This window comes from Sander lucioperca, chromosome 10 (assembly GCF_008315115.2).
Source record: "Sander lucioperca isolate FBNREF2018 chromosome 10, SLUC_FBN_1.2, whole genome shotgun sequence".
Classification (NCBI taxonomy): domain Eukaryota; kingdom Metazoa; phylum Chordata; class Actinopteri; order Perciformes; family Percidae; genus Sander; species Sander lucioperca.
The window spans coordinates 38228360-38255401 of NC_050182.1; the positions used below are offsets into that span (position 1 = coordinate 38228360).

Here is a 27042-nt window from a genome sequence, read left to right on the forward strand (position 1 = left end):
AATAGTACTAATCTATGTATGAGAAAAAGATGTCTTACTTTCTTTACTGTTTTATTATAGGGGCGATCGCCAAGACTTGACAGAATCATTTTATAGTAAAAAATGTTCACAATTTGAAAGTGGATGACTGTATCATGATACACAGTCTTATTGATCATTCATTTGTATTAGATCAGGCCAGTGTAAATAATGGCATGGACTAAATGCACCCTTTTCCTTCGATGTCTGCTCTCAGCATTAGATTTACGACCTTTCCATTCTCCTCAAAGCGGGCAGGCCCCTTCCTCTGAGTGATCCCCCATTGCTGCGCCTGATTGTTGAGCGTCATAAAAACTCTGTAATCCAATGACCCTAAGCAGCCGCCATCAATCCAGCATGCCAGCAGCAGGCAGCCATGATGGCAATGTGTCCCCTGAGTGCGAGCAGAGTGGGCCCAGTGTTTCCCAAAGCCTGGAGCTACATGGCTTTTACTTGTGAAAACCCTGCCGTGCCATTTCATTTAAAGCGGGATTGGGGGAATCAATAGTTGTAAAAAGGTGGCATATTTCATGGTGGCTTAGAAAATCAGCAGGTACACGGTGATATATTTTTGTAGTCATTTATTATGTTAGCTGCAGGTGTAACATATAACTGCTATTGTGGTTTCCAAGTTTATATCATAGTGGGTAAATATTTAGTGGAGTGTGTGCATTATTTTTACTTAACTGCACAGTTCTGAATTACCATCTGCATCACTGTTATTATGTGCAATATATTTAAACTAAATGCTACATACACACTTTTTGCAGGGGCACATATTACATGATTCCAAATTTCATTTTGGACATTTATTTATTTATTACGCTACTTTTGTGAACCCAACACTTTTGTAAACTCATTTCAAGCACCCAAAACAATTGAGTTTAGGTTTGTTTTCACAAGAGATTTGACAAAATTTTAAGCAAACATCAACAACTTCTCAGCTTTAGGGCCAAATTATCTCTTTAGACATTGCCCTGGAAAAAACTTCAGCCTCACTATACAGAAAGCTGTGTTTGTTCTGAACGTTTTGATATGAAACACATGGGTATCATGTTATATGCAAATGTCCTTAAAATGTGAATTTAAAACAAAATGTTAAAATGCCCTTATACCCCAGAGGGTTAATGTAAACTTTTCATACAGAACTTACACTACTTGAAGTTAAAGCAGCAGCCTTACAAAGCTAATTGAGAAACCTTAAATATAATAATGGTGGGTTGTTGTGTTTTTTGCTATGCCATAAGCTATGCCTAAATGTAGTATCAGCAAAACCTAAATGCAAAAAGTTCAAACTGGTGAAATGTAGCATAAGGAATGCATGCAACTACAATGATGCAATCATTTGCATTTAGCCAAATAGGTTGAGAAAGTTTGTGAAATGCTGGTCCAAAACAACTACATGTGTCCATATTCAGCTGCATTTTCACCATTGTTTTATCCATGAATGGCATTATCAATGGTCACTGAGTAAGATTAATAGTAAGGATAGGGCTGGCTTTTAGGTTAGTGCCTGAATTAGCCTCTGAGTGATTATAATACACACTGGGATAACTCACACCCAATCACATTCACTGTGTCTCCTTCCCATTTGTATGCAAATATAACATGGACAGTATACACAGGGTCACAGCGCTAATGATGGCTTACAAATACAACTGAACACTGTGCGTCACAATAAATTCCTTTTAACTGGGAGCACACACACAGTGGCTCTACATGTAGCGTCTCCAGGAGCAGGACTGTTCCATTCCCAGCTGCTAGTGTTGTTTCACGCAGTATTCGCAGATGCCACAGTAGCTTATGAGAAAAGAGGAGAAAATGTAAAGGAGCAGCAGTTTAATTGGGCATGCATGCAGCGACAAGGAATTTCAGTCTGATGAGATACAATGTGCATCCATAAGTGATGATATTCTATTGGCCTGTAAAACCCACCGTGCTCACTGAGATTGTTTTTATGCACATGTGGAGATGCTTGTAGGGTTTGTGTATGTGCATGGATTTTGTTCTACACAGTACTCTATGACTGAGATTCAGCTTGTGTCTTGTGTTTGTGAATCACTCTACCACAAAGCACACTGAGTATGTTTACATGCACACTACAGTAATATTCCACTATTATTCAGAATATGACAATATACCGAATTTGATACAGGCCATGTAAACAGCATATTCCGTTTGGATATTCTAAATAAGGCCTTTTTCCAAATTTAGCATTTTCTGATTAAGACATGTGGGATATGCCGGTATTATTAAGGTTTTAGAAGCATTCTTTGGACAGGTATATAGCGCATTCGGAATATGTGTCTAAATTACTGTTTTTGCTGCAGTTTCTGACCAGTTTACGGGCTCCTGCCTATTTGCGGCTTGTGGTAGATATGCATGCCCAAAAGAAAAGAAGGAGAAACAAAGCTACTTTCAAACATTATGAAAGACTTGTATATCAGTAGGATTTTGGATATGCACAAACATCGCAACGCTGACTTTTTCAAGAAGGTGGTTGAGGGAATAAAAGAGAGATGCTGGGTTCGCATGGTCGAACAAGTCCACCACTGGTGGAAAACTTAAAAATCCTATTTTGCACTGCTGCATGTAAACGGGAATATTATTGGAATATCCACTTTCAATAACCACATAAACAGCCCGGAATATTAAAACCGGAATATTATGCACATATAACGTAGTCACTGTTCCTGCTTACCCAGGTTAATTGAAAAACTCGTTGTTACATCCACATGTTCAGCCAATGCTGTCATTTCATTCATCACTATTTTAAAAGGGACAACATTTAAAGAAAAACACTGCTTCTAAAGAATAGTCTGTGTGGTTAGGCGGTCTTGTTGATTCCCCAGCTTTCTGAAGTCCAGTGGCAAGAGATAAACTATTTCAGTATTACAGCAACTGTAGTCTATTACTCATCCATCATGTGAGTGAGAATGTTGTCACAATGACAGCCGCTGGTTGTGTTTCACTTCTTTTTCCGATTTAGAACCTACACGGAGCAGTGGGGCTTGTATACAGCCAGCCAACGATAAACAACACTGGCTCGGCCACGTCATCCTCCCCAGCTCCACCCTCTCGTCAAAAATCGTCACATCCGGTTGCAAAAAACCAAGATGGCGATGCCTGTATCGCCAAACTCAAGGCTTCTAAACAGCAGTTAAAAGAACCAATGGGTGACGTCACGGATGCTATGTCAGCTATATTTACAGTCTATGCTTTGACTAAGTGTTCTAGCTGACTTACCTTAACTGCCTTAAACATACTGTAGAAAGAAGGAATTTTACAATTGTTAGCAGTTGGTGTTCAAAAATGTCATTGAACGTAACCCAGGGTTTTGCAAAATCACCCAATATCAATGTTCTTGTCTGGTTGTGGAAAGTCCTTTAAATGCACCAGCCTTTAGGAGCCACACTTCAGTCAGCATTTGCACAGGTTTTACTAAAGCTAGACACTGGCAAGCAAAATCTGTAAAATGTAACAATGACAGCAACACAAACTATCTAAAGACAACCTTGTCTCCAAAAAAAAAATGTTTGTATACTGCTAGAAACATAATGCCTGCCAGATGTTATGTTTTTTTAAATAAATTATAAAAAAAAGGCTTTTTAATGACTATCTGCAAAGTTGCCAAATATTCATTCTGTACACTTGTGGCGAATGAAACATGATTAACATTTTTTATATATAATATGAAGGCATTTTAGACAGGTGACAGAAGAGTGATGGGTATGACATGTAACGAAGGTCCCCGGCTGGACATTTCAGTTAATGTCCAGCCTCAGCCACCAGGGCACCCTATGACATTTCAACCTTATGTTTAGGCCACTCAAAGCTCTTGGTTAATCTTAAGTAAAGATCATTGTCATGGTTGAATATTAAAAAGACCTTTCACATTCACACCAGGTTTACTGTAGCCGTTTTATTGAAATATTTTTTCTAGTTATTACGGCAGTAACATATCTTTTTGTTTTATTACTACACATAAACTACTTACCTTGCACGGCAGCTGGATTTTCACAATATCACGTAATCACGCATGAATAGCGGGATCACATATCACGAAAATCCATCTTGTCAAGCTCTAGCTCCAACCCAATCAGCATCCGGTGAGAAGCTACTGGCAGATGCGGGTGAGGTTTAGGTGTGTGTGGCGGCCGCGACTGTTCATTCAAAACAATGGCGGAAGTTGGGCAGACGGTTATTTGTAGCCATAGTCAATCTTGAAACATTTTGAAGATGTGTCTCTCATGTTCTTACTTTATGTGTTGTGGAGACTGTAGACTTAGTCTGCACATCACAGCTAAAACATTTGTTTTGAGGATCAGTTTCCCTTTAATGGGTCTTACAGCATGTGGATAGATTTAAATGATGTATGAATCTTTGCATTAGTTATGTATTAGTGTTATTCATATCCAGTCAGGATCTATACAGTGAAATTGTTTGGCATGGTGTCCAGATGTTTAGCTACAGTTGTAATAATCACAGTATGCGGATAGGCTGCAATTGGCAATATTTAAATGACAATCTGTGGAAATCCAGCTGTTTCAAGTTAAGTTACAAAGTGGGGCTGGAACACACAGCGTCTCATTTCTCTTCAGTATACTCACCACTCTCTAATTCAGTTCAGGATCCTGATTAGTATTTACCAACCAGTTTACCCAGCTAGTTATATTTACTCTAGGCCTAGTCTATATCAACGACGTTTCAGTTCCTTGATTGCTCCGGTGCCGCCGGAAATTCCGCCGGATGTCCCTCTTTTCAGCCGGATGTCCGTCACCTTCCACTTTCTTTGTGTGGCATTCTCAACTCTGGTGGATTTCTGAGGACTATGGTTAACTGCTCCTCAGATCTCTGCAGGGTAAATCCAGACAGCTAGCTAGACTATCTGTCCAATCTAAGTTTTTTGTTGCACGTACACATGTTCCACCAAAACAAGTTCCTTCCTTCCAAAGGCTATTTTTTAGAGGCACTGTTGCTGCGTGCAGAGCTTAGCACCGGCTATGACGATTGTGATTGGTTTAAAGAAATGCCAATAAACCAGAGCACGTTTTTCTCCCATCCCGGAATGCTGTGTGGACTAGCCAAGGTCTGGCAATGCGAGTCTACTGTAGGCCTAAACCAAAACAGTCTTCTGAATTGCAGCAAGTCAGCAAGCCATCCAGAGACATTTGCATTAAACAACATTAGACCTTTTGCTCCACATAAAACAGAGGTAATAGCATTGTAAACATAAACCTGTGTGTGGTTTTACTGATGTTAAGATTTTAGCTTGGAAGATTTTTGAGACCGAACAAGAAAAACTACAGAATCGGTTGGAGCAAGTGCCTCTGAACGATATATGTTTACAATCAAGTGACAAAGCCCTGTAGTGGCCATGGTAATTATGACGGGAGCAAAAGAGGAAGTCAGGGGAGTTTATTCAACACACACAGCCGAATTTATCACAGGATACTGCTGTTCTTTTCCTGTTTCGAATCGTCAGTTGATGTGGTTTTGCAAAAAGCATGACATGACATAGTTTCTTTATTATCCACGTAGTTATGACTAGGGATGTCCCGATCAGGTTTTTTTGCCCTCGAGTCCGAGTCCGAGTCATTTGATTTTGAGTATCTACCGATACCGAGTCCCGATCCGATACTTCTATAATAATTCAACTTTATAATACCTCCAGACCGCAGACATACTCGCACTTTCCGCTTCAAGCTGCTTCCGTGTTCTACTTTGCCGGCATTTAACCAATAGCGTCTCTGCAACAAAGTGATGTCATGCCGCACGCGTTGCTGTTTCTGTGTGGAGTCAAAAGGGTCTAACTCTGTGCCACCGCATAACTATAGATGTGTTAAAAAATAATGAGAATATATATACATATATATCCGAGTCCTGATCGATAACGTCCTATTCCGATCGAGTCTGAAACCACGTGATCGGGCACGATTTCCGATCACGTGATCGGATCTGGAGATTCCTAGTTATGACTGTAACCATGACAATGAAATTATTATTTTAACACATACCACGATATTTTCCTAAACCTGATCAAGTAGTTGTGAGCCTAAACATAACCAAATCATAACCATAGCATTGTCACATCATGGCGATGTTGGTTGGTGGGAAGCCAGTGTGTTATCATGTAATTGTCAAACTAGTAACTCCAACTGTTTGGTATCTACACAATCCTTCTCTTTCTGGCTTCACACTTCTCTGAGTCATAGTTAGCAGCAACAAGTGTTTGCACCATCTAAATTGGAGAATAAGATAAGAAACAGACTAGAAGCCTTGATAAAGTAAAGTGCAGCCACAAGACCTGTTGCTTTGCCTCATTGAAAAAAGGCACCACTGTAATGCTACCAACCTGATCTATTTGCCCATTGCTGTCTGTATCTGTATGTACAAGAAGAACAGCCTAGTGTCATTAGGACAATTTAGTGAGGCTAGTAGTAGTGTGCCTTTATGCGTCTGCAGTTTGCATCCAATCACACAACCTGCATCGTTCGCTGTTTTCTAACTGCAACCAGGAACATAGTGTTTTACTTACTACTTTACTTATATTTGCCATGACCATGGTTTTAACCAACCTTAGCCTGACCAAAGTGTCATAGCCATGTGCAGATAGTATAGAAAGAAAATCTTAAAAATGTTGACATTACGTTACGTTTTTACAAGACTAAGACTCCAAGAATGCTAATGTTAATATGCTTACAATTGCAATGCTAACATGATGATGCTAAGCAGGTATAATGCATAATAATATGGTTACCATCTTAGTTTAGCATATTACATTAGCTAATTAGCACTAAGCACAAAGTACAGCTGAGGCTTATGTTTGAAATGTAGAATATCTTGCAATGCGTCATACACTGTATGCATACAATTCCTGCATGAGGAGCAACAGCCACACATTCACCACTCGTGTATTCTGACACTATGTTGAGTAATTCCATGTCTTTACACTCTACTACACAGCCTATGGACCTGCACCTCCCTCCATCATACTTCTATTCCTATTCCCATCCAGCATTCCCTCCATTCCCAGCCTGCTTCACTGTATATTTCACTATTTTCCCCTATGGCAGCTCTGAACTGCTGTTGTGGGATGGTGATGGGGGGAGGCTACAAAACGAGGCTGCCCACAGGGAGAACAGGCTTGTTCACTTGCCCATAATATTTGGACAGGGAAAGCGGCCTGAAACCCATTCTGTTCTCCTTTTTCTATTTCCCTCTGCAGAGGTCCTTTTGCAGTGCCATGGTGGACGAGCTGCGGGTTTCACTCAAGTGCCAGCGCCGGCTCAAACACAAGCCCCAGCCGCCCGTCATGGTGAAAACGGAGGAGGTCATCAACATGCACACCTTCAACGACCGCAGACTGCCAGGGAAAGAGACCATGGCCTAAAATGGGAATCTCAATCACTTTTTCACCCTCTCTCCTGCAGTGAGGAGGCGTGCAGAGACACTGGGGAAAAGGGTGGGGGTAAATGGTAAGGGGAGGGGGGGGGGTGTGCAGTGCGTTGTAATGGTCGACAGTTAGGTTATTTTGATGGTAGCGCAGAGGTGCTTGGGATATATTGACTAAATGTCATTCTTGTTTCTTTATAAATAGCTAGGGATAATAGATTCAGCAATATTTCCTGTGGAAATAACTTGAACCTGGGTGAAATTTCAGCGAGTTACCTCAGTACTCTTACCACCTTAGCAAGGCACCAAACTACAGATGCCAATATTTTCAAAACCCAGGCGTCGAAGACAGAGGGTCTGGAAATAAATTTAAGGTGGGCCAGAGTCGGTCCCTTAAATGAAAATAAGAAGAAAAGAGAACCTAGGACCTATCATCTTTAGCTGCTGCTTAGTCGGTCTTTCACTGCACAGCTCAAAAGAGGTTGAGCAGCGCCAAGAGCATCTCGGAGATTATGAGATAATAAAGAGAATCTAACTGGGGGAAAGGGGAAAGAGGATTGTTTATTTTCCAAATTTGTGAATAGAATGACTGCACAGGCTCTCAACCCTCTCAAATTAAACCCAAAGCGCTGAAGACGAAGGAGAGCTCTGCTGTTCCTAAAATGTACAGAGAGACATTGCTTAGTCACATATGATATTGATCGCATCAAAAACGGATATACTGTATATCATCCATCAGGCAATAAGTGATATCATTTATTTGTGTTTCAGAGTACTAACACTTTAAGTCCTTAATGTAGGGGGTGGGGGGGAGGGGGGGGGGGGTGTTATATGGTGAAGTACAAGTAGAGAATGGAGTAAGGGCAAAATAGTGAGCTGTTGATGCATCAGCCAGTAGTCACTTTAAGACGATTCTATGGAGGTACACACTCTTAATGTCAATAAGGAGGAACCTTGGAATAGCGTGGGCACGACTCACCAAGTCTAAATTCATAGCAATCACACCACAACACAACACAAACTCTATTTATTCAAAGTATTTATTGTTTTATTTATGAAACTCCTTATTTATTATCTCTACGGACTGGATATTCACTACTGCCGTAATTACACCTCACTTCAGCGTATGGGTATACACAGTTTCTTTACATTTGCTCAGTGTCACGTCTCCAGTTTCATTTTGTACTCCTGTGGCTTTTTTTCTTTTCTTTCTTCGGCGGTAAAGCTCCACATTTACTTGTGCAAATGCAATTTCTATGAAAAAGTGTTTTTGTACGAAGAGAATCAAAATTTTGTAATAATTTTTATCAACACGAAAACGCACCACGAGGAGTGTCATTCATGGCAGAGGGGTGGTACTCCAGGCTGGTAGTTCAGGAGGCTTTCCTAGACAATAAACACACACACACACACACACACACACACACACACACACACACACACACACACACACACTAGTACTACTATTAGTACAGAGAATTCTGGTAAGCATCCGTGACAATGTTGTTTTGGAGAAGAAGAAAACATAAACTATTTTTATCATGTAAAGGAATCATATTTAAAGAAAGATATTTTTACTTCACATGAAAGAAGAGTAATGATAATACTGGTTAGAGCAAATATATACACACACAGAAAGGGAGGAAGACTGCTGATGATGCTTATCATTCTACACCCCCGATTACTGATAGACTGCTAGACACCAGTGCTGAGCAATCGTGTGTACATGGTTTTAAAATGGAAAAAGATGTATTAAAAATATAAAATAAAGAACACTTAACTAATTTTGAACTTGTTGTGAAAACAAAATGGAGTGCACACAGTTTACCCTTTGAAGTTGATGCACAAGTTTAAAGAAAATAAAAAAAAAATATTCACAACTTTCATCTCATCTGCCTCTTTATTGAATGTTAGTGCATGAATGAAACATGGCAAGAACAGAGTGAACACAACAGCACTTAACATCTTATATTGTAGAAAGCCATTCGAATTTTAGTGTATATACACGTAAAATACATAGCCAGCAAAAATGCCTATGTGGGCCATTTTAATAATGCGATAGAAGCTGGGCCTTTTTTAGATAACCCTATAGTTAAGATTGTTGGGTCTTTGTAAATTATAGAGTGTGGTCTAGACCCACTCTATCTGTAAAGTGTCCTGAGATAACTCCTGTTGTGATTTGACAACATAAATAAAACTGAATTGAATTAGTCAGGGGTGTGTCAAATTAAGAATTAGTTAAAGGCATGTCCTGCAGACCCAACAATGTTTGTTTACAACAACTTCGGATAGAAAACTCCTGCATCCCGTACATATAATTTAACGGCGCTGAGCAAACGGGGACGAATAGCACCTGGCTATAGTCTCATCTCATTTATCTAAAATGCATGTTTGATGCTTTCATATGTCAACACTTTCACTAACCTAATGTGACGTTGGAGACCTAATTTACCTGTTGGGCAACAGACTAAAGAAAATGACACCACCTAAACTAGGAGTCAGTCCGAACGGCGGTGAGATGATGCTGTTCATAATGCTAGATTTGGTCTATCAAATACGCTAGCAAAGCAACACAGTGCAGAAAATAAGCACATTAGAAACGTCAGATAGGTCGGACCACTGTGTTTAACTATAAATCTTTAAACGTTACAGTTACGACTGAAAATGACAGCAGAAAAAAAAACACCTGTGTGGCTGTGCAAGCCCATGCGTTAAATAAGTATAATAAAAATACATGCCTTCAACAATGCTTCAAACTATTCTTTATATGCCAATAAAAATAAGGTCTATAAATATTTGGCATTTATCTCCAAATGTGTGATAAAGTGTGTGTTAAAAATGGAGCCCATATGAGCAATCATTCTCAAGAACCATGGGCCCCATATTGTTTTCACTGACAATTTGCAAGCTTATTATTGGGCCATGATGGGCAACAAATGGGCCGCATTGTTCCCTTTTTAGATAACCCAGTTAAGTCCAACCACTGTATAAAAATGCGTCCACCATTAAAATATGTTCTTCACATGCCAATTAAATAGTCCATCAGCTCCAGAGTGGGCTAAAATGGAGCCCATATGAGCAATAATTCTCAAAAACCATGGGCCCCTTTTTGTTGTCAATGCCAGTACTGCATGTGTGATAATGATTTGATCAAAGTGGACAACAGATGGGCCCCAAGTGGGATATCTCTAAAATCTTTAAACCTTTAAATAATTAGTTTGTAGCCCAAGTCATTAACACAAATAAATGAATACCAAAAGGACCCATGTGGGTCTTAGAATGATTGCACATATAGGTCCCACTTGTATCCCCTTTTGTGAATCACATGGGGCAGTTTGGTGTATTCTTATTCATGTTTCATTTCTTTCTTAATTTTAGAAACTGATGCTGGCAAACAAACTGAATAATCAATAATGTTTACAAATGGAACTAATCTAAAAAAGAAGACATAAGTCTAGGAACATGTCCACTGCAGCTTTAAAAGAAAGAGAAGAAAGTGATGTGTGTTGCATGTCTGGGCTGATTTAGTTGTTTGGTTGTGTATTTTTCTCAATGCATAACTGGATCACAGATTATCATATCACAACACTTTACACTGTACCCACTGTACTATTAATCTGTTGATTATAGATTGTAGATACATTTTCCTAAGCACTATAAAACCATATGTATTCCACTGTCCTCTAATACTGTTGAACACATTTTTGCAGCACTGTGAAGTGGTTACATGGTTGGACATTTTCTCATAAAACCACTTCACTCAGCAGAGACCAAACCACTTGACAAGGTCACTGCGTAACCAATCCGTGACCTCTGTCAGGGACTCCAGTCAATGCTAGCCACAATGAGTCAGCAGAATGGCAGGCAATCAGATTAAAGCGCCCATCCTCCTTGCCATGACCCCCGAGGCGGCACGGATCCGAAGAGAGGAAGCTGTGGGAGATGCAGCCAAAGATTACATTATGCACATTTGTACTTAGTTGTCTGTCCTGCTGGTCTGGAGAGGACTGTGCCCTCATCTGCTTGACCTCAGAGTTTGGCTGTTAACTTCATGTGTGTCTGGCAGCAGAGTGACCCTGGCATTATAGCTCCATCAGTGCATATTTGTGCTGTTTACAGCTAACGGTGCTCACTGACCTCTATGATAATGTTAGACGGTTGGTGAGAGAGCAGGGCGGCTCATTCTGTCAGGATGAGAGATACAGGAGCTGCTGAATTTCATGTTCACATCCGACTGAAATATATGACTTTTTCACTCTCCATTTTCACCACTCAAGTGGATTATCTTACATTGTATTTTTACTGCAAAATTCTATTACTAATACCTTTACATTTGAATTACAAGTGAATTACCTTGGATTGGAAGCCGTTGGTGTGTTAACTGCATGCCAAATTAATCAGAGTAGACATGGCCAATTTGCCTCCTAAGTTGCCATATGAACAGTTTCTGACAAGCATTAAAAAAAAGACATTTTTCAAATGGAGTACCACACAGTCACTCCACATATAGTCTATATCGACTAGGGTTAGGTACCGTTCACATTTTTATCGGTACTGATACCTGAAATTTGGTTCCGGTACCCAATGGTACCTTTTTTATATACTTTCCCTCTGTAATAACAAAAAATAATTTCAGTTGTAAAAATAATTCCAAACCTATTTATCATTTTTCTCTTAGAACATTTTGTTATTTATTTAGAACACTCCACACAAAATAAAACACGTCAATCTCCTCTCCCTAACCCATCCCTACAAGTTATCAAATTAAATAATTATTCATTTCTCACCCTGCACTGTTACTTTTATTCTTGTATTTGTATATTAGTCTTTTTAGCCTGTTTTATTTTCATGACCGTTTCTAATTGCTCTTTAATGTTTTATGTAAAGCACTATTAACTGCCTTGTTGTTTAAATGTGCTATTGAAAATAAGTTGCCTTGCTTTCGAACCTCAGCCTGTCAGTCACCAGGGCATAGAAACCACTGTTGTGCCTGCTTGTCTCAGAGGAAGTGAACGTTAGCCGCACCGCGGGCGCTTTCAGCTCGCCATAATATTATATTGCAGCAAACACTGTCTGCTTGAAGTTTTGAAAACTGTAACCATACTTGCAACTGCTTTATTGGCATTGCCATGACTAACTATGACTTAAACAAAACTGCAGAGACGACGTAGTTTGCTCGAGTTTGCTCCGTCCGCATCTCTGCGTGTGTGTGTCTCAGAGCTAAGCCCCGCTCTCTGTCAACGTGCAAAGAGGACAAATAAGCTTGGGCTTAAAGGAGAATTCCGGTTATTAGTAACTTTATCAAATCAACAAACAATCAAAACGGGGCACCACCCTGGAACTTCAGGGGCCAATATTGAACTGTGGAATAGTCTCATTTGTCAGTGGAAGGGTGAAATCCGAGCACTGACCTGTGTTTAACCAGCAATTAATACAATAATACACAAATAATCACAAACAACTGCTAATTAACGTATAGTAGAATTTATTAACTTCAAAATTATCAATGGCCAATCAATAATCCTTTGATCAATTAAAACCAATATACGTTTCTTTTAAGTACAACAAAACAAAGCAAAACAAAACAGCATGTGGGAGACCCTCTGTGTGTGTGTGTGTGTGTGTGTGTGTGTGGGTGTAGGAGAGAGTGAGTGTGAAAGAGTAGGGGGTGACGAGGTGTAGTCTAGCCAAAGACTACAAAAATGGCTACTCTTGTGAGCTGCACAAAACTGTTTCACCCCAAGAGGGCGGTATTGATAGGCTAGGCCTAAGATTAGCCGTTAGCTCATTCAGGCTAAGCTATGTGCTAACAACAATAGGCTAGCTGCTAAGCTAACGTGTCTGCACACGTGTGGCTGACCAGAGGGAGACACACAGGAGTGCAGAACTGTGGAGCGGTGCGCGCTCTGCAGTTTATGTGACTCGCTGTTGGCCAGCTGTTCACCTTAGCGCGTGTGGGTAACTAGCTATGTGTTCATATATGTGTGTGTAAGAGAAAGGTTAGAGAAGTAGGAAAGAAAGATATATATATATATATATATACTTGGATCTAACAGTACCTAAAACTCCTCAGCAGTGGGAGAAGCAGAAAGTAGCATTTACAGCCTGAACAAGCTAGCTACATATTCAACACAACATATCAACAATGCACCGTGATCAGAGTACATTCACAGAATAGATTTGACTCAGCGGTCACAATCCTAGATTAATACATTACACGCGCAGCAGTAGCGCTGTATTAATCAGATCACATTAATGGTAACACAAAGTAGCAGCAATAGCAAATTACTCATTAATAAAACACACTATTTATCTCTGCCCAGACGTAAGCCTTCTTACTGTGTGTTCAGTCCGTTTATCCGTAGGTTTCCACGAAAGAAACGGGGTCCGTGTCTGCTCGTCAGCAGATCAGAGGAAGCACTCCTTCCAAAAAAGAGCAGAAGGAAGAGAGCTAGAGTCGACTTGAGAAGAAAAACGTTGTTTCCTTCTCCTGCAGATATGAAAACACTGGCGAGTGGTTTCAGAGGATCCACGGTGCTCCCAGCACCGAAATTAAATCCACTTAGTTTCAAAAATGGAAGTTTTAGCACAAACTTGTAGTGCTGACCTGTCGTCAACTGGAGTTGAGGTGGAAAGCATTTGTTTCTGTGTGTCATGCTGTAGTGACCAAAGTCACAGGGCAAAAGACGAGAAGTGGGGGGTGACATGGAGTTTTATAGCTCAGGCCACCAGACCTGGCTCCATGCTGGTTTTATGGTACCTCTGAACCAATGGGAGAGTCAAAGTGAAGCTGAACGTGTCGAACCTTATCTGCAGGCCCCTCCCTGACGCCATTTTGCGTCTTTCTTAGCTCCTTTCCTTCATTTAGGAGTTTGGAGCAAGGGATGTGGACTTTACCGTAGGCCAAGATCCTTTGTCTGAAAGACCACATGGTCTCTGGGTCTTTTGTCTTTGAGTCACATGTTGACTGAAAACCCTTTGCTTGAAAAAGATAATGTTTAACCTCCTCGACGGTCCCAACAGTCCCCCTTTTGGTCTGAAGAGCGGGTGGACCCGATCTTCGGAGCAACCAAGGACCGTACAGTTCATGGGAGAAAGGGTTAAACTGATAGTAAAGTCCATTCATTCCTGGGAATGAGAGAAAGTTCACAAGTTCATATTGTTCATTGAGGCTGAGGCTAGTTTCTGGGCAGACAGTAGGCTAAGGCAGCATCTGGGCAGATGATTTCTAACTGTAGCTAAACACAAAATGTTTAACAAACACAATCCTTCAAATAATAAACAATGATTAATCATCCCTTGTACAATCATTGCTGCTGTTTCAATATGACATGGACTCAAAATATAGTGAAACAAAAACAAAGGAAGATAGGAAAGAAAAGTGAAGTAGTTAGGGGTTAACAGGTTCACTCCAGAAAAGAATTGGGGTTAGCCAGTGTATGTACATGTGACTGTGTGCATGTACGTTTTACTGTCAAAACAAACACTCAATACAGACTCTAGTCTGTATACATTCTATCTTCTGATGTATAGGTTAAAAATGAGTCCTATCTCTTATTCTTATGAGCTATCAAAATTTGGGATTGCACTGCCAAGACTATACGTCAGATGTACCTGTGAAGGTTGCACAATACGGTTAGTAGCAGATTTATGGGTCTACACCGAGGTCCCTGGACACCAGGCCGGCTGGCATCCTTTCAAGGCTCGAGTTTGTTGACCGAAGAGTTCCTTTCTCTACCAATGCTTCGCATTAAATCTCTCGCTACTCGCACCTGTGTTGTGTTTTCTGTGACATCTGACAGTCTAAAGCACGAACAGTGTTTTTTTAGGAGCAGAATGAAAGTAACAGTAAAATGTTATCCTGAAAATAATTTTACTACCGAAGCTTTGAGGTAGTTTGATTACTGTTTGAAAAAAGTTGGATGGGAGTGCATGTCAACAGAGTGAGGTGAGAGCATGCAGCTATCCCTATGATTCAACTGGTTTGCGTTTCTATCCTCTTGGGGGGAAAGCCTCCCTCCCCTTTTCCTGGGCGTGAGGACCGCCTGTTGAGTCGGTCTGGCTGAACGTGGGGTTCAGAAGCAGAACCGCGGCTGTCATGGTTGTGCAGTTGGGTAATGAGAAGCATTCAACCCACACGGTGAGAGTGCACGTGACAGTGAGGAGGTACTGGTTACCTCGCCCAGTTCTGGTAACTGGGCCGATCAAGTTTACCTGGAGGTGGGGACATACGTGTATGACCCCCTTTCCCTGGAGTACAGAGAAGGCGCCTGCTCCAGCCACCTTGAGGAGAGTCTGCTGGGACTCTGAAGGAAGACAGTGGTTTTGCTGTGCAAAAGCTGGAGGCGGATCAGGTGGGTGCAAGAAATGGTGCAAGTCTGGCCTGACGGCAGGGTTCTTTGGCCAAAGTGATATGGGCACATCTGTGGGTGTGGCGCCATAAAAGGGTGCACCTTCAACCATACAGGGGCAGCGCGGTGCATCGCTGTTGTTCAGCGAGCAAAGGAAAGGCCTGTGAGGGTTGGAAAAATCAAGATTGCCAGACTGCGGCGGCTGTGTTCTCGCCAGCGGCAAGGAAGAGTCAGAGCCAGGATCAGGCTCTGGAAGAATCATGGCCATTTGCTCATGAATGACGGTGACTTGTCCGTCTGGGGCTGGCAGAATGCCTGCAGGATCAAGTGGCTTCAGGGTGTCAACCTGAGCCTGACTGTGTCCACGGTGGAAGTCAGTGAGTGGGCCCGGTCTCCAGTGGTTGTGACCGGTGTCCAAGCCATCTGTGTCACTTACACAGATGTGAATAGGATGCACAAGAGTCATCCTCTGGGGTGTGATATCGACCAAAACAGGTTTTGTGATGGGCGATTTATCTGGCAGGTAGCTGGGAATGCTACCACTGAATGCTACGGCTAGTACTGGTGTACTGCGGGGGAGCATTGTTTTAACGACTTCTGCTGAAGTGTTATAATGTGTCTGACTTTTCCTGGAGATGCAATCCAGCAGGGCTAGGGTGGTGACACCCCCTTTTGCCCCTGCTGTGGTATCTGTACCGTGGGCTTTGCCCTTGTGGGCAGGGTCTCCCCAGGACGTCAGGGGAGGGGCTTGTGAGGCGCTAGGTGTCGTGGTTTCAGGGAGCACTCTGGGCTCCTCTAGGTCCCCTCCCTGGTCTGGTTCTGCTGGATACAGACCTTGTTTTGTTGTCCAAGTCATCAGGAGCTCCCTCCCCCTTTCGTGGGGGCGGAGTCCAGGCAGAGTGTGGCTTTAAGCTACACAAAGTGTCCATCGCGGTGGATGAAAGTTTCGATCCACTGTAACCGCACAGGGTTTGGAAGGTTTCTTCCTCTTTAACGAGTGGAGAAGATCTGTTTTCTTCAGGAAGCAGGATTTTGCAATCAGAAATTAGCTGCGGTGTCTCCTTGAAGAGTGGAGCACCTGTTTCCAGCAAACGGGCCGATAGAGGCTCTTGATAACTCTCAATTATGACCAGCTCTGACACCTCCCTACTGGAGTTCACTAGGCTGCTAGCCCGGGTCTCTGAGTAGACCAAAGTGACTGGAGGCTCCGAGGGGAGCCAAGTAGGTTCATCCAGGTCAGCTGGACCGTTGGATGTGGTAGGAGGGTCATGGTCAAAGGCAGAATCACGTGATTCTTGGACGTGCGAAGGTGTCAGCATACTTACCCGTTCTGTTGGGTCAAACTGGACACTCTTTCAGAGTCGGAGAGGATCATGCAGCCAAGGCTCGATCTGGCGAGTGCTCAGATCATGTTTTCGGAGCCAGCGGGGGCCGTTCGAAACATCAGAAGAATCATAGTCACTCAGGTGAGGACGGTTCCTCCCCTTTGGCAGTGGGGATGGAGTCTGATCAAAGCGGGATGGCGAGCTTTGTGGCTCATACCGTTTGTCAGTGGACGGAACTCTGATTCTACCTGTGTTTCTCTGATGTTGCAAGAGATCCCTCCCCCTTTTGGCAGGGGAGTGGTACTCTCTCCTCCGAGGGGGAGGAAATGAAGAAGAAGAAAGGTGAGGAAAAGGGTTTTCTCCACCGAGGTGGTGGAGAAGAGCAAGACTGGTGTCTCCGAGGAGGAGAACCAGAAGAAGATGATGAACGGTCTCTTCTCTGGGAAGAGGAAGAGTTGGTTTCTCGCCGAGGTGGCGAAGAAGAAAGGTGTCTCTGACTGTGAGGAGACCAAGGAGGAGGAGAAAGGGAATGGTCTCTCCTGTGAGGGGGAGAATAGAACGCTGTTCTTTGCTCGGCACGCCGGAGCTGTGCTGACAGATCGTCACGGCTCTCCTCTAACCGAGAGATCTCATCACGCCTGGCTTGGACTCTCTGTCTAAGCCACGACGTTTTGCGCTGCTCAGTTTCATAGCTGTAGCAATAAAGCAGTTATTCAACGCTCGCATGGGCGTTAATGTTTCCAAAAACAATAATTTTCAAAAATAAAATTTCTTTTAAAAAAAAAAAAATTAAGTTTAAAAATTAAAATGTATGAATCATTATGTATAATTATTGTAATAATGCTGGTATCTAACAGGCCTCACACGGGGCACCATTTATGTTGGGTACACGTAGGGGTACAGATCAGATTATTGGCATATTATCAAAGATGTTTATCAATATTAATAAAGTTATGAATATGGTTATTAGTAACTTTATCAAATCAATAAACAATCAAAACGGGGCACCACCCTGGAACTTCAGGGGCCAATATTGAACTATGGAATAGTCTCATTTGTCAGTGGAAGGGTGAAATCCGAGCACTGACCTGTGTTTAACCAGCAATTAATACAATAATACACAAATAATCACAAACAACTGCTAATTAACGTATAGTAGAATTTATTAACTTCAAAATTATCAATGGCCAATCAATAATCCTTTGATCAATTAAAACCAATATACGTTTCTTTTAAGTACAACAAAACAAAACAGCATGTGGGAGACCCTCTGTGTGTGTGTGTGTGTGTGTGTGTGTGTGTGAGAGAGTGAGTGTGAAAGAGTAGGGGGTGACGAGGTGTAGTCTAGCCAAAGACTACAAAAATGGCTACTCTTGTGAGCTGCACAAAACTGTTTCACCCCAAGAGGGCGGTATTGATAGGCTAGGCCTAAGATTAGCCGTTAGCTCATTCAGGCTAAGCTATGTGCTAACAACAATAGGCTAGCTGCTAAGCTAACGTGTCTGCACACGTGTGGCTGACCAGAGGGAGACACACAGGAGCGCAGAACTGTGGAGCGGTGCGCGCTCTGCAGTTTATGTGACTCGCTGTTGGCCAGCTGTTCACCTTAGCGTGTGTGGGTAACTAGCTATGTGTTCATATATGTGTGTGTAAGAGAAAGGTTAGAGAAGTAGGAAAGAAAGATATATATATACTTGGATCTAACAGTACCTAAAACTCCTCAGCAGTGGGAGAAGCAGAAAGTAGCATTTACAGCCTGAACAAGCTAGCTACATATTCAACACAACATATCAACAATGCACCGTGATCAGAGTACATTCACAGAATAGATTTGACTCAGCGGTCACAATCCTAGATTAATACATTACACGCGCAGCAGTAATGCTGTATTAATCAGATCACATTAATGGTAACACAAAGTAGCAGCAATAGCAAATTACTCATTAATAAAACACACTATTTATCTCTGCCCAGACGTAAGCCTTCTTACTGTGTGTTCAGTCCGTTTATCCGTAGGTTTCCACGAAAGCAACGGGGTCCGTGTCTGCTCGTCAGCAGATCAGAGGAAGCTCTCCTTCCAAAAAAGAGCAGAAGGAAGAGAGCTAGAGTCGACTTGAGAAGAAAAACGTTGTTTCCTTCTCCTGCAGATATGAAAACACTGGCGAGTGGTTTCAGAGGATCCACGGTGCTCCCAGCACCGAAATTAAATCCACTTAGTTTCAAAAATGGAAGTTTTAGCACAAACTTGTAGTGCTGACCTGTCGTCAACTGGAGTTGAGGTGGAAAGCATTTGTTTCTGTGCGTCATGCTGTAGTGACCAAAGTCACAGGGCAAAAGACGAGAGGTGGGGGGTGACATGGAGTTTTATAGCTCAGGCCACCAGACCTGGCTCCATGCTGGTTTTATGGTACCTCTGAACCAATGGGAGAGTCAAAGTGAAGCTGAACGTGTCGAATCTTATCTGCAGGCCCCTCCCTGACGCCATTTTGCGTCTTTCTTAGCTCCTTTCCTTCATTTAGGAGTTTGGAGCAAGGGATGTGGACTTTACCGTAGGCCAAGATCCTTTGTCTGAAAGACCACATGGTCTCTGGGTCTTTTGTCTTTGAGTCACATGTTGACTGAAAACCCTTTGCTTGAAAAAGATAATGTTTAACCTCCTCGACGGTCCCAACAACTGTCAGTAACGAGAAAAACGAAACCAATCGGTGCTGCCTGCACCGAGTTATCCTCCTGCTAGCGTTAGCACCCAACAGGCTTAAACAGGGCTTAAACAGGGTAAGTTTTAAACGTGTTTTTAGCCTCTAAACATGCTCGAAATGCCATTACAAGTGCTTAGCCATGTGCAGTTATTCCTTCCAAGGGAACACAGTGAATTTGACTGCAGTAGATGTGACAGAAAGCCATAAAAGTTGTGTTAATCCATACCTCTGTTTATTTCCTGGTTTATGGTGAAGCCCACACTAGTCGAATGCCAATCTCATACAATCCAATATTCCAAAAAGTATTTTTTCCACAAAAAAACGATTTGCAGAGGTTCTTTCCATAGTAATGCGTATGTATCAACAAGCTGTAACCTGACACCACAGTGGAGCGAGCAGAGCTGCAGTTCAAGAGTTCAACAGCTAGGTAACCTAGCAACGGCAGCAGGGGGAGGAGCTCACAGAGCTGACAGACGGAGCTTGGAGTTAGATCAGGACTAATATGAGAAAATGGTTCCAGTTTGTGCCTTTCCAAATTGCGGCAACCAAATGAAGAGATATTTGAGCTTGAGCTTTCACCGTCTACCCCTCCGCAACCGGGAGATTTTACAGTTGTGTGTAGCATGATTATGTATAAAACCACACACTGCACTGTACATACTTTACATTGATTGTGTCTAGATTGTGATATTGTAATTTCCTTTTTGTTGTTGAAGTAAAGAGACACAGAAGCACAAATGTAATGTGTACTGTTATATTATAAAACCACTGATAACAGACAGGTGCAGCAATATATTATAGAACTGTACAATGTACTTATTCTTACAATTTATTTATGCATCACTTCTTTAGTGAAATAACCAAAGCTCGCCCTTCCTCCCCCCCCAGCCAATGCAGACTCGTGGCCTACCGGGTGATTCTGGAGTGGGTTCTGAGAGGAGAGCGCCTTGGCCGTAGCACCAGAAGAACATTGCCTAGCTGTGTTATAGCAGTGATCAGACAAGAGTACCCCTCCCCCACTGGAAGTTACACGGGATTCAAAGAGGCAGAGGACATTTTCTGAGTCTAATAATATGATTTCTAGTAATACTTGATATTGCCATTACTAGGAATAAACAAAGCAATTGCACAGTTCTATTAGGAAAAAGTGTTGTACAAGTAAAGTAAATTGTAAGAATAAATAAATTGTAAGAATAAGTACATTGTACAGTTCTATAATATATTGCTGCACCTGTCTTTTATCAGTGGTTTTATAATATAACAGTACACATTACATTTGTGCTTTTGTGTCTCTTTACTTCAACAACAAAAAGGAAATTACAATATCACAATCTAGACACAATCAATGTAAAGTATGTACAGTGCAGTGTGTGGTTTTATACATAATCATGCTACACACAACTGTAAAATCTCCCGGTTGCGGAGGGGTAGACGGTGAAAGCTCAAGCTCAAATATCTCTTCATTTGGTTGCCGCAATTTGGAAAGGCACAAACTGGAACCATTTTCTCATATTAGTCCTGATCTAACTCCAAGCTCCGTCTGTCAGCTCTGTGAGCTCCTCCCCCTGCTGCCGTTGCTAGGTTACCTAGCTGTTGAACTCTTGAACTGCAGCTCTGCTCGCTCCACTGTGGTGTCAGGTTACAGCTTGTTGATACATACGCGTTACTATGGAAAGAACCTCGGCAAATCGTTTTTTTTGTGGAAAAAATACTTTTTGGAATATTGGATTGTATGAGATTGGCATTCGACTAGTGTGGGCTTCACCATAAACCAGGAAATAAACAGAGGTATGGATTAACACAACTTTTATGGCTTTCTGTCACATCTACTGCAGTCAAATTCGCTGTGTTCCCTTGGAAGGAATAACTGCACATGGCTAAGCACTTGTAATGGCATTTCGAGCATGTTTAGAGGCTAAAAACACGTTTAAAACTTGCCCTGTTTAAGCCCTGTTTAAGCCTGTTGGGTGCTAACGCTAGCAGGAGGATAACTCGGTGTAGGCAGCACCGATTGGTTTCGTTTTTCTCGCTACTGACAGTACTCCTAATTTACAAACAACAGAGCTACGGGTTGGAATCGACCGGAATTCTCCTTTAAGCGCTCTCAGGTACCGAAATTTGTCACCGCTTAATTTAACGTGAATCGGTCCTCGGTAGTACCAATGTATTTTGGTCAGTACCCAAAAAAGTACAGAGTTCGGTACGCAACCCTAATATCGACGACGTTCCAATTACAGGATTGTTCAGGTGCCGCCGGAAATTCCACCGTATGTCCCTTTTTTAGGCCAGATGTCCCACACCTTCAGCTTTCTTTGTGTTGGCGTATTAAACCCCGGTCGATTTATGAGGACTATGGTTAACTGCTCCTCAGATCTCTTCAGGATAAATCCAGACAGCTAGTGTGTGCCTTATTTCATTTACCAGAAATATATAAATATAAATGTGCCACAGAATACTAGTGCTGCAAAATATTAGTAATGACGAGGACCTGAATTACAGTGGCCCAAACCACCTCCAAATATGGTCTGAGTGATCGGTTCTCAATGCATATTGGGTGCATTTCCCACCTGTACTTAGAGCTGTCCACTTGTGATCATAATCTTAGGTGAAAATGGGGCAACAGACCCTGACTGGCTAATTCACTATTAAATATTTTCATGATGTGCTCAGAACATGGTTGGCTCAGGTTAAAATTACAATAATGATGCCAGTGGTAGACAGCAGCCCCTACTGCTACACAGAGCTCAGCTGTAGCTGTTTCCTCCCTGCCCAAAGGTGGCAACAATAAAAAAAGAAGATAAGGTTCCTAATGCTCAATCCATGAAAAATAAATGAAATGTGCTCTTTGTCTGCCCAACTGGAAAACAACTGAACGGTAGGACACACAACATTCACACATAAAACAATCTTCCTTTTATAGTGTTTGTCTCCTATGTGTGTAGGTGTCAGCCAATCCATTATCACATTGACTATTTCACACATAGGTACACTCATATAAAACTGGTGCCTCAGCTGGGTTGGTTTGCAGATAACCAAATCACATGCCGATCCAATTAGTTGGCTAATTATCATGCTGGGAGTTGCTCTGATCTGGACATGGTAGGAAGAGACTGTGTCCCTGGCTAAAGCTAACATATCCTGTTGATCAATCAACAGTTTTAATGAAGCCTTTAACAGAGCTGCAGCAGGGTGACTTCTCCAAGATGTACGTTCATGTCTGATGCCCTTGTTTGTCTGGTTCAACATGGAACCTGACCTCCCATCTTGTTCCAAATCAGTTGTTTTGGTCGAGAGCTACAGGTGCATCTCAATAAATTAGAATATTGTGAAAAAGTTAAGTAACTTTAATAATTCAATTTAAAAAGTGAAACTTATATATTATATAGATTCATTACACCAAGTGAAATATTTCAGCCTTTTTTTTTTATTTTGATTATTACGGCTTACAGCTCATGAAATCCCAAAATTCAGTATCTCAGAAAATATGAATATTGTGGAAAAAGTTTAATATTGTAGACTCAAGGTGTCAAAACTCTAAACAGCTAATTAACACAAAACACCTGCAAAGGTTTCCTGAGCCTTTAAATGGTCTCTCAGTCTGGTTTAGTAGGCTTCACAATCATGGGGAAGACTGCTGACTTGACAGTTGTGCAGAAGTGTCATTGACACCCTAAGGGTAACCCTCAAAAGGTCATTGCTAATGAAGCTGTGCTGTATCCAAGCATATTCATAGAAAGTTGAGTGGAAGGAAAAATAGTGGTAGGAAAAGGTGAACAAGCAACAGGGATAACCGCAGCCTTGAGAGGATTTTCAAGCGGCCATTCAAAAATGTAGGGGGGGGCGGACTGAGGCAGGAGTAGGTGCATCAAGAACCACCACACACAGACGTATCCAGGACATGGGATACAACTGTCGCATTCCTCGTGTCAAACCACTCCTGAACCAGAGACAACGTCAGAAGCGTCTTACCTGGGCTTCGTTCAGTGGTCCAAAGTCCTCTTTTCAAATGAAAGTAAATTTTGCATTTCATTTGGAAATCAAGGTCCCGGAATCCGGAGGAAGAGTTGAGAGGCACAGAATCCAAGTTGCTTGAAGTCCAGTGTGACGTTTCCACAGTCAGTGATGCTTTGGGGAGCCATGCCATCTTCTGGTGTTGGTCCACTGTGTTTTATCAAGTCCAAAGTCAACTCTTTTTAGAGCACTTCATGCTTCCTTCTGTTGACAAGCTTTATGGAGATACTGATTTAATTTTCCAGCAGGACTTGGCACCTGCCCACACTGCCAAAAGTACCAATACCTGGTTCAATGGCCATGGGATTACTGTGCTTAAATGCCATATAAAATGTTGGGGTATTGTCAAAAGGAAGATGAGAGACACGAGACCCAACAATGAGTTATTGTAATCGGAGATTACCACAGGTACATGGTCATTTTGTACCTTGGTAGGAGGTATAGACACCACGCAACTGGGCTGTCAGCTCCACCAGGAAGGCACTGTAGGTCATGGGTGTTTCCTGCTTCTCGCTGCAGAGCTTTTTGTATAGGAGGAAGCTGTTTGTGGCTGCAATGTCCACGAAGTGAAAGAACAATGTCTGTTACCAGAGTGCATGCTCTTGTGGTGTACAGAGTAGTACTGTATCAGTTGGTCTGACAAATCCACACCTCCCATGTGCCTGTTATAAATTACAACAGGTGTCAGGCATGGAATGCTTTTTTGTGGTCCAAACACCACTCTCAGTTTTGACTCTCCTCTTAATGGTGTTTTCCTGTTTTATTGTGTTTATTTGTTCTGTTTCCTTGTTGTTTCACATCTCATGTTTTCTGTATTCTTTTTTTTGTGTTTGTTTCATGCTTAGTTTCCTGTTTTATTTTGTAGACTCCGTGTTTCTCCCATGTTATGTCTTGTTTTACTTCCTGTCTTTTGTTTTCCCGCCTCCTGGTTTTTCCTGTTCCTTCTGTGTTCCTGTTCTTTTCCTGTGTTTTGGAATTTCACCTGCTTACATGTTTGTAAGTGGCTTTGTGTTTTTTTTTATTAAATCATTATTTTGAACTGCTGCTCCCTCCTTGCCTTCCTGCATTTGCCCGGCGTCTCAGAGACTTTGCCGAGGTCCGGCGCCTCAGAGACCTTGCCTATGCACGGCACCCATCGTGTTCTGTCGGCGGTCCGTCGATCCCTGTCTCCAGCGTCCAGTCGGTTGCCCGGTCGACTCGGCCAGTTAGTGGCCCGGTCGACTTCTGTCTCCAGGGTCCAGTCAGGGGCCTGGCCGACACCTGTGTCCGGTCGGCGGCCCGGCTGAGACCCCTTTGTTGAATCTATGATACAAAATATCGCGGACGTAAAAACTTTGGTGTCAGCAACATATGGGTCAGCACTGTTCTTTATATATAAAGTTGGCACAAGGTAGAGTACTTGCTCTGGTTCTTGCTGGAGGAAGGGAAGGCTGAAACACATAGGTAGAGAGGACAGATACAGTATACGGTCAAGCAGTATTCATTTCTCCGCTTTTGTTGTTTTTGTGCAGCTTTTTACCCAAAGTTTAACATTCTTCAACTCTCTGCGTCCAGAAAAAAAACTCCATGCATGCAGCGCTCAGCGCAGAATAGACGCTTGGCGCCTTGTCATGCTGCTGGTGTTTGTAGCATAATGTGAATTTAGTTAATATAGAGGTAACATGCAGACGAGAGGGCAGCTGTCGCTCAGGTGGTAGAGCAGTCTTCTACCAATCGGAAGGTCGGGGGTTCGATTGCTGGCCCTACAGTCCCATGTCGAAGTAAACACACAGGCAGCTCTGGAAACGGACAAGCTAACTGCATCTTATGGGCTCAATGCTTAGGTGCGCTCTCAGTTACGGAAATGTGGCACCGATTGATTTTACGTAAATGGGTACTCAGTAGAACTGACATAATTCAGTTGGTACTCTTAAATGTACCTAGTTCGGTTCTCAATCCAAGTGATAGCGGATTACCGGAGTCAAATTCCTTGTTTGTCTACGCAAACCTGGCCAATAAAGCTGATTCTGATTCTGATAGCTGAAAAAAGAAACATTTTTAATTGGTTTTGTTTTCCCTGAGAGAAATTTGAGGACAAGAAAGGTTAGAGTTGCCATACTTATGAGGGAAAAGGGCTTTGTGGTAGGAGGGATTTGGCCACAGCCATATGTGCTGGAACAGAAACACATTCTGAGAACCTGTGTTGTCGTGTTAAATCATATGTAAAATTCACAAGGTCTAAGCAAGCCTATCATGTAACACAAACAATGGCAGCACCTTGGACTTGGTCAGGAAAAGAAGATAAAACAGCTAAATCTTCACACAGCTATAAGGAATAAAAAAAGTGGCTGGGTCAGAAAGAAATGAAAAATCACATCATGCGGAATATGATGCTATGATGATCATGTGACAATACATTTCTTTCCTGTGTTTTTAAGGTGGAAATCTAGTGTTGAAAAAATAAAGAGGGGTTAGGCTGTGTTTCTGTTTGTGTGCTACGGGAGATTATTGGCCCAGTAAACACAGGGCTGTGCGGTTCAGGGGAGAGCAGGGAAAAGGGAAAGTCACAGGCGTTTACCCGCCTCTGATCCCCACCACAGGAGATTTACAGACATAATCCCAAATTCCACTGAGGGAGAACCACACGGACCTTACAAGCCATGACCTGATTACACAGATTGAGACCCACAGAGTGCTAATGGAGCGTGCCAAGATTACGACATCTGAGATCCACCTGTGGAGAGACCCTTTATGGAAGTGGTGCCCTGTCGCCTATTCTTCAATAGAAAATATAATTTCCTGGTGGTCTTGCTCTACCCATTTTGTTTAGCTCTGGGGAACTTGGGGTAGACAAGTATCCCAGCATGCATTTTGCATCAACCAGCCTCAGTGGTGGAGAATTTTGCTAGACGCTAGTTTAACATAGCGAAACATTACTCCACAGCGCAGCGGAGTAGCTAACGTTAGATGCTGGTTATGTTGATAGGATATGGTCATAAAAGCCCATGCTCACGCGGAGCTCTGTACCCAACTGACAGACACACTTTCTTGGCTTAAAATTCTGGCAAGAACCGCTAAAAACACACACTACCTCGCCGTCCTGTCTACCCGACTGACAGACACACTTTCTCGGATAAAAACTACGGTAGGAACTGCGAGCGCTGTCCTCTCCACCCGACTGACAGACACACTTTCTCTGTTAAAAATTACAGTAGGAACTGATAAAAACACCACTACCTCGCTGTTCTCTCCACCCGACTGACA

The 27042-nt window shown here is 42.3% G+C and overlaps 1 protein-coding gene across 2 annotated transcripts in view; it reads left to right on the plus strand.

The window, feature by feature from the left end:
• grik2 (glutamate receptor, ionotropic, kainate 2) overlaps positions 1 to 9293 on the plus strand; it is a 299478-nt gene extending 290185 nt beyond the window's left edge. The window contains exon 18 of one of the 2 annotated variants that reach the window (XM_036005960.1): positions 7247 to 9293. In XM_036005960.1, the coding sequence (XP_035861853.1) occupies positions 7247 to 7500 (254 nt within the window). In that variant the 3' untranslated portion in view covers positions 7501 to 9293. The remainder of the gene's footprint in view (positions 1 to 7246) is intronic. The other variant, XM_036005961.1, reaches the window with a different exon arrangement.
• The last annotated feature ends 17749 nt before the right edge of the window (positions 9294 to 27042 follow it).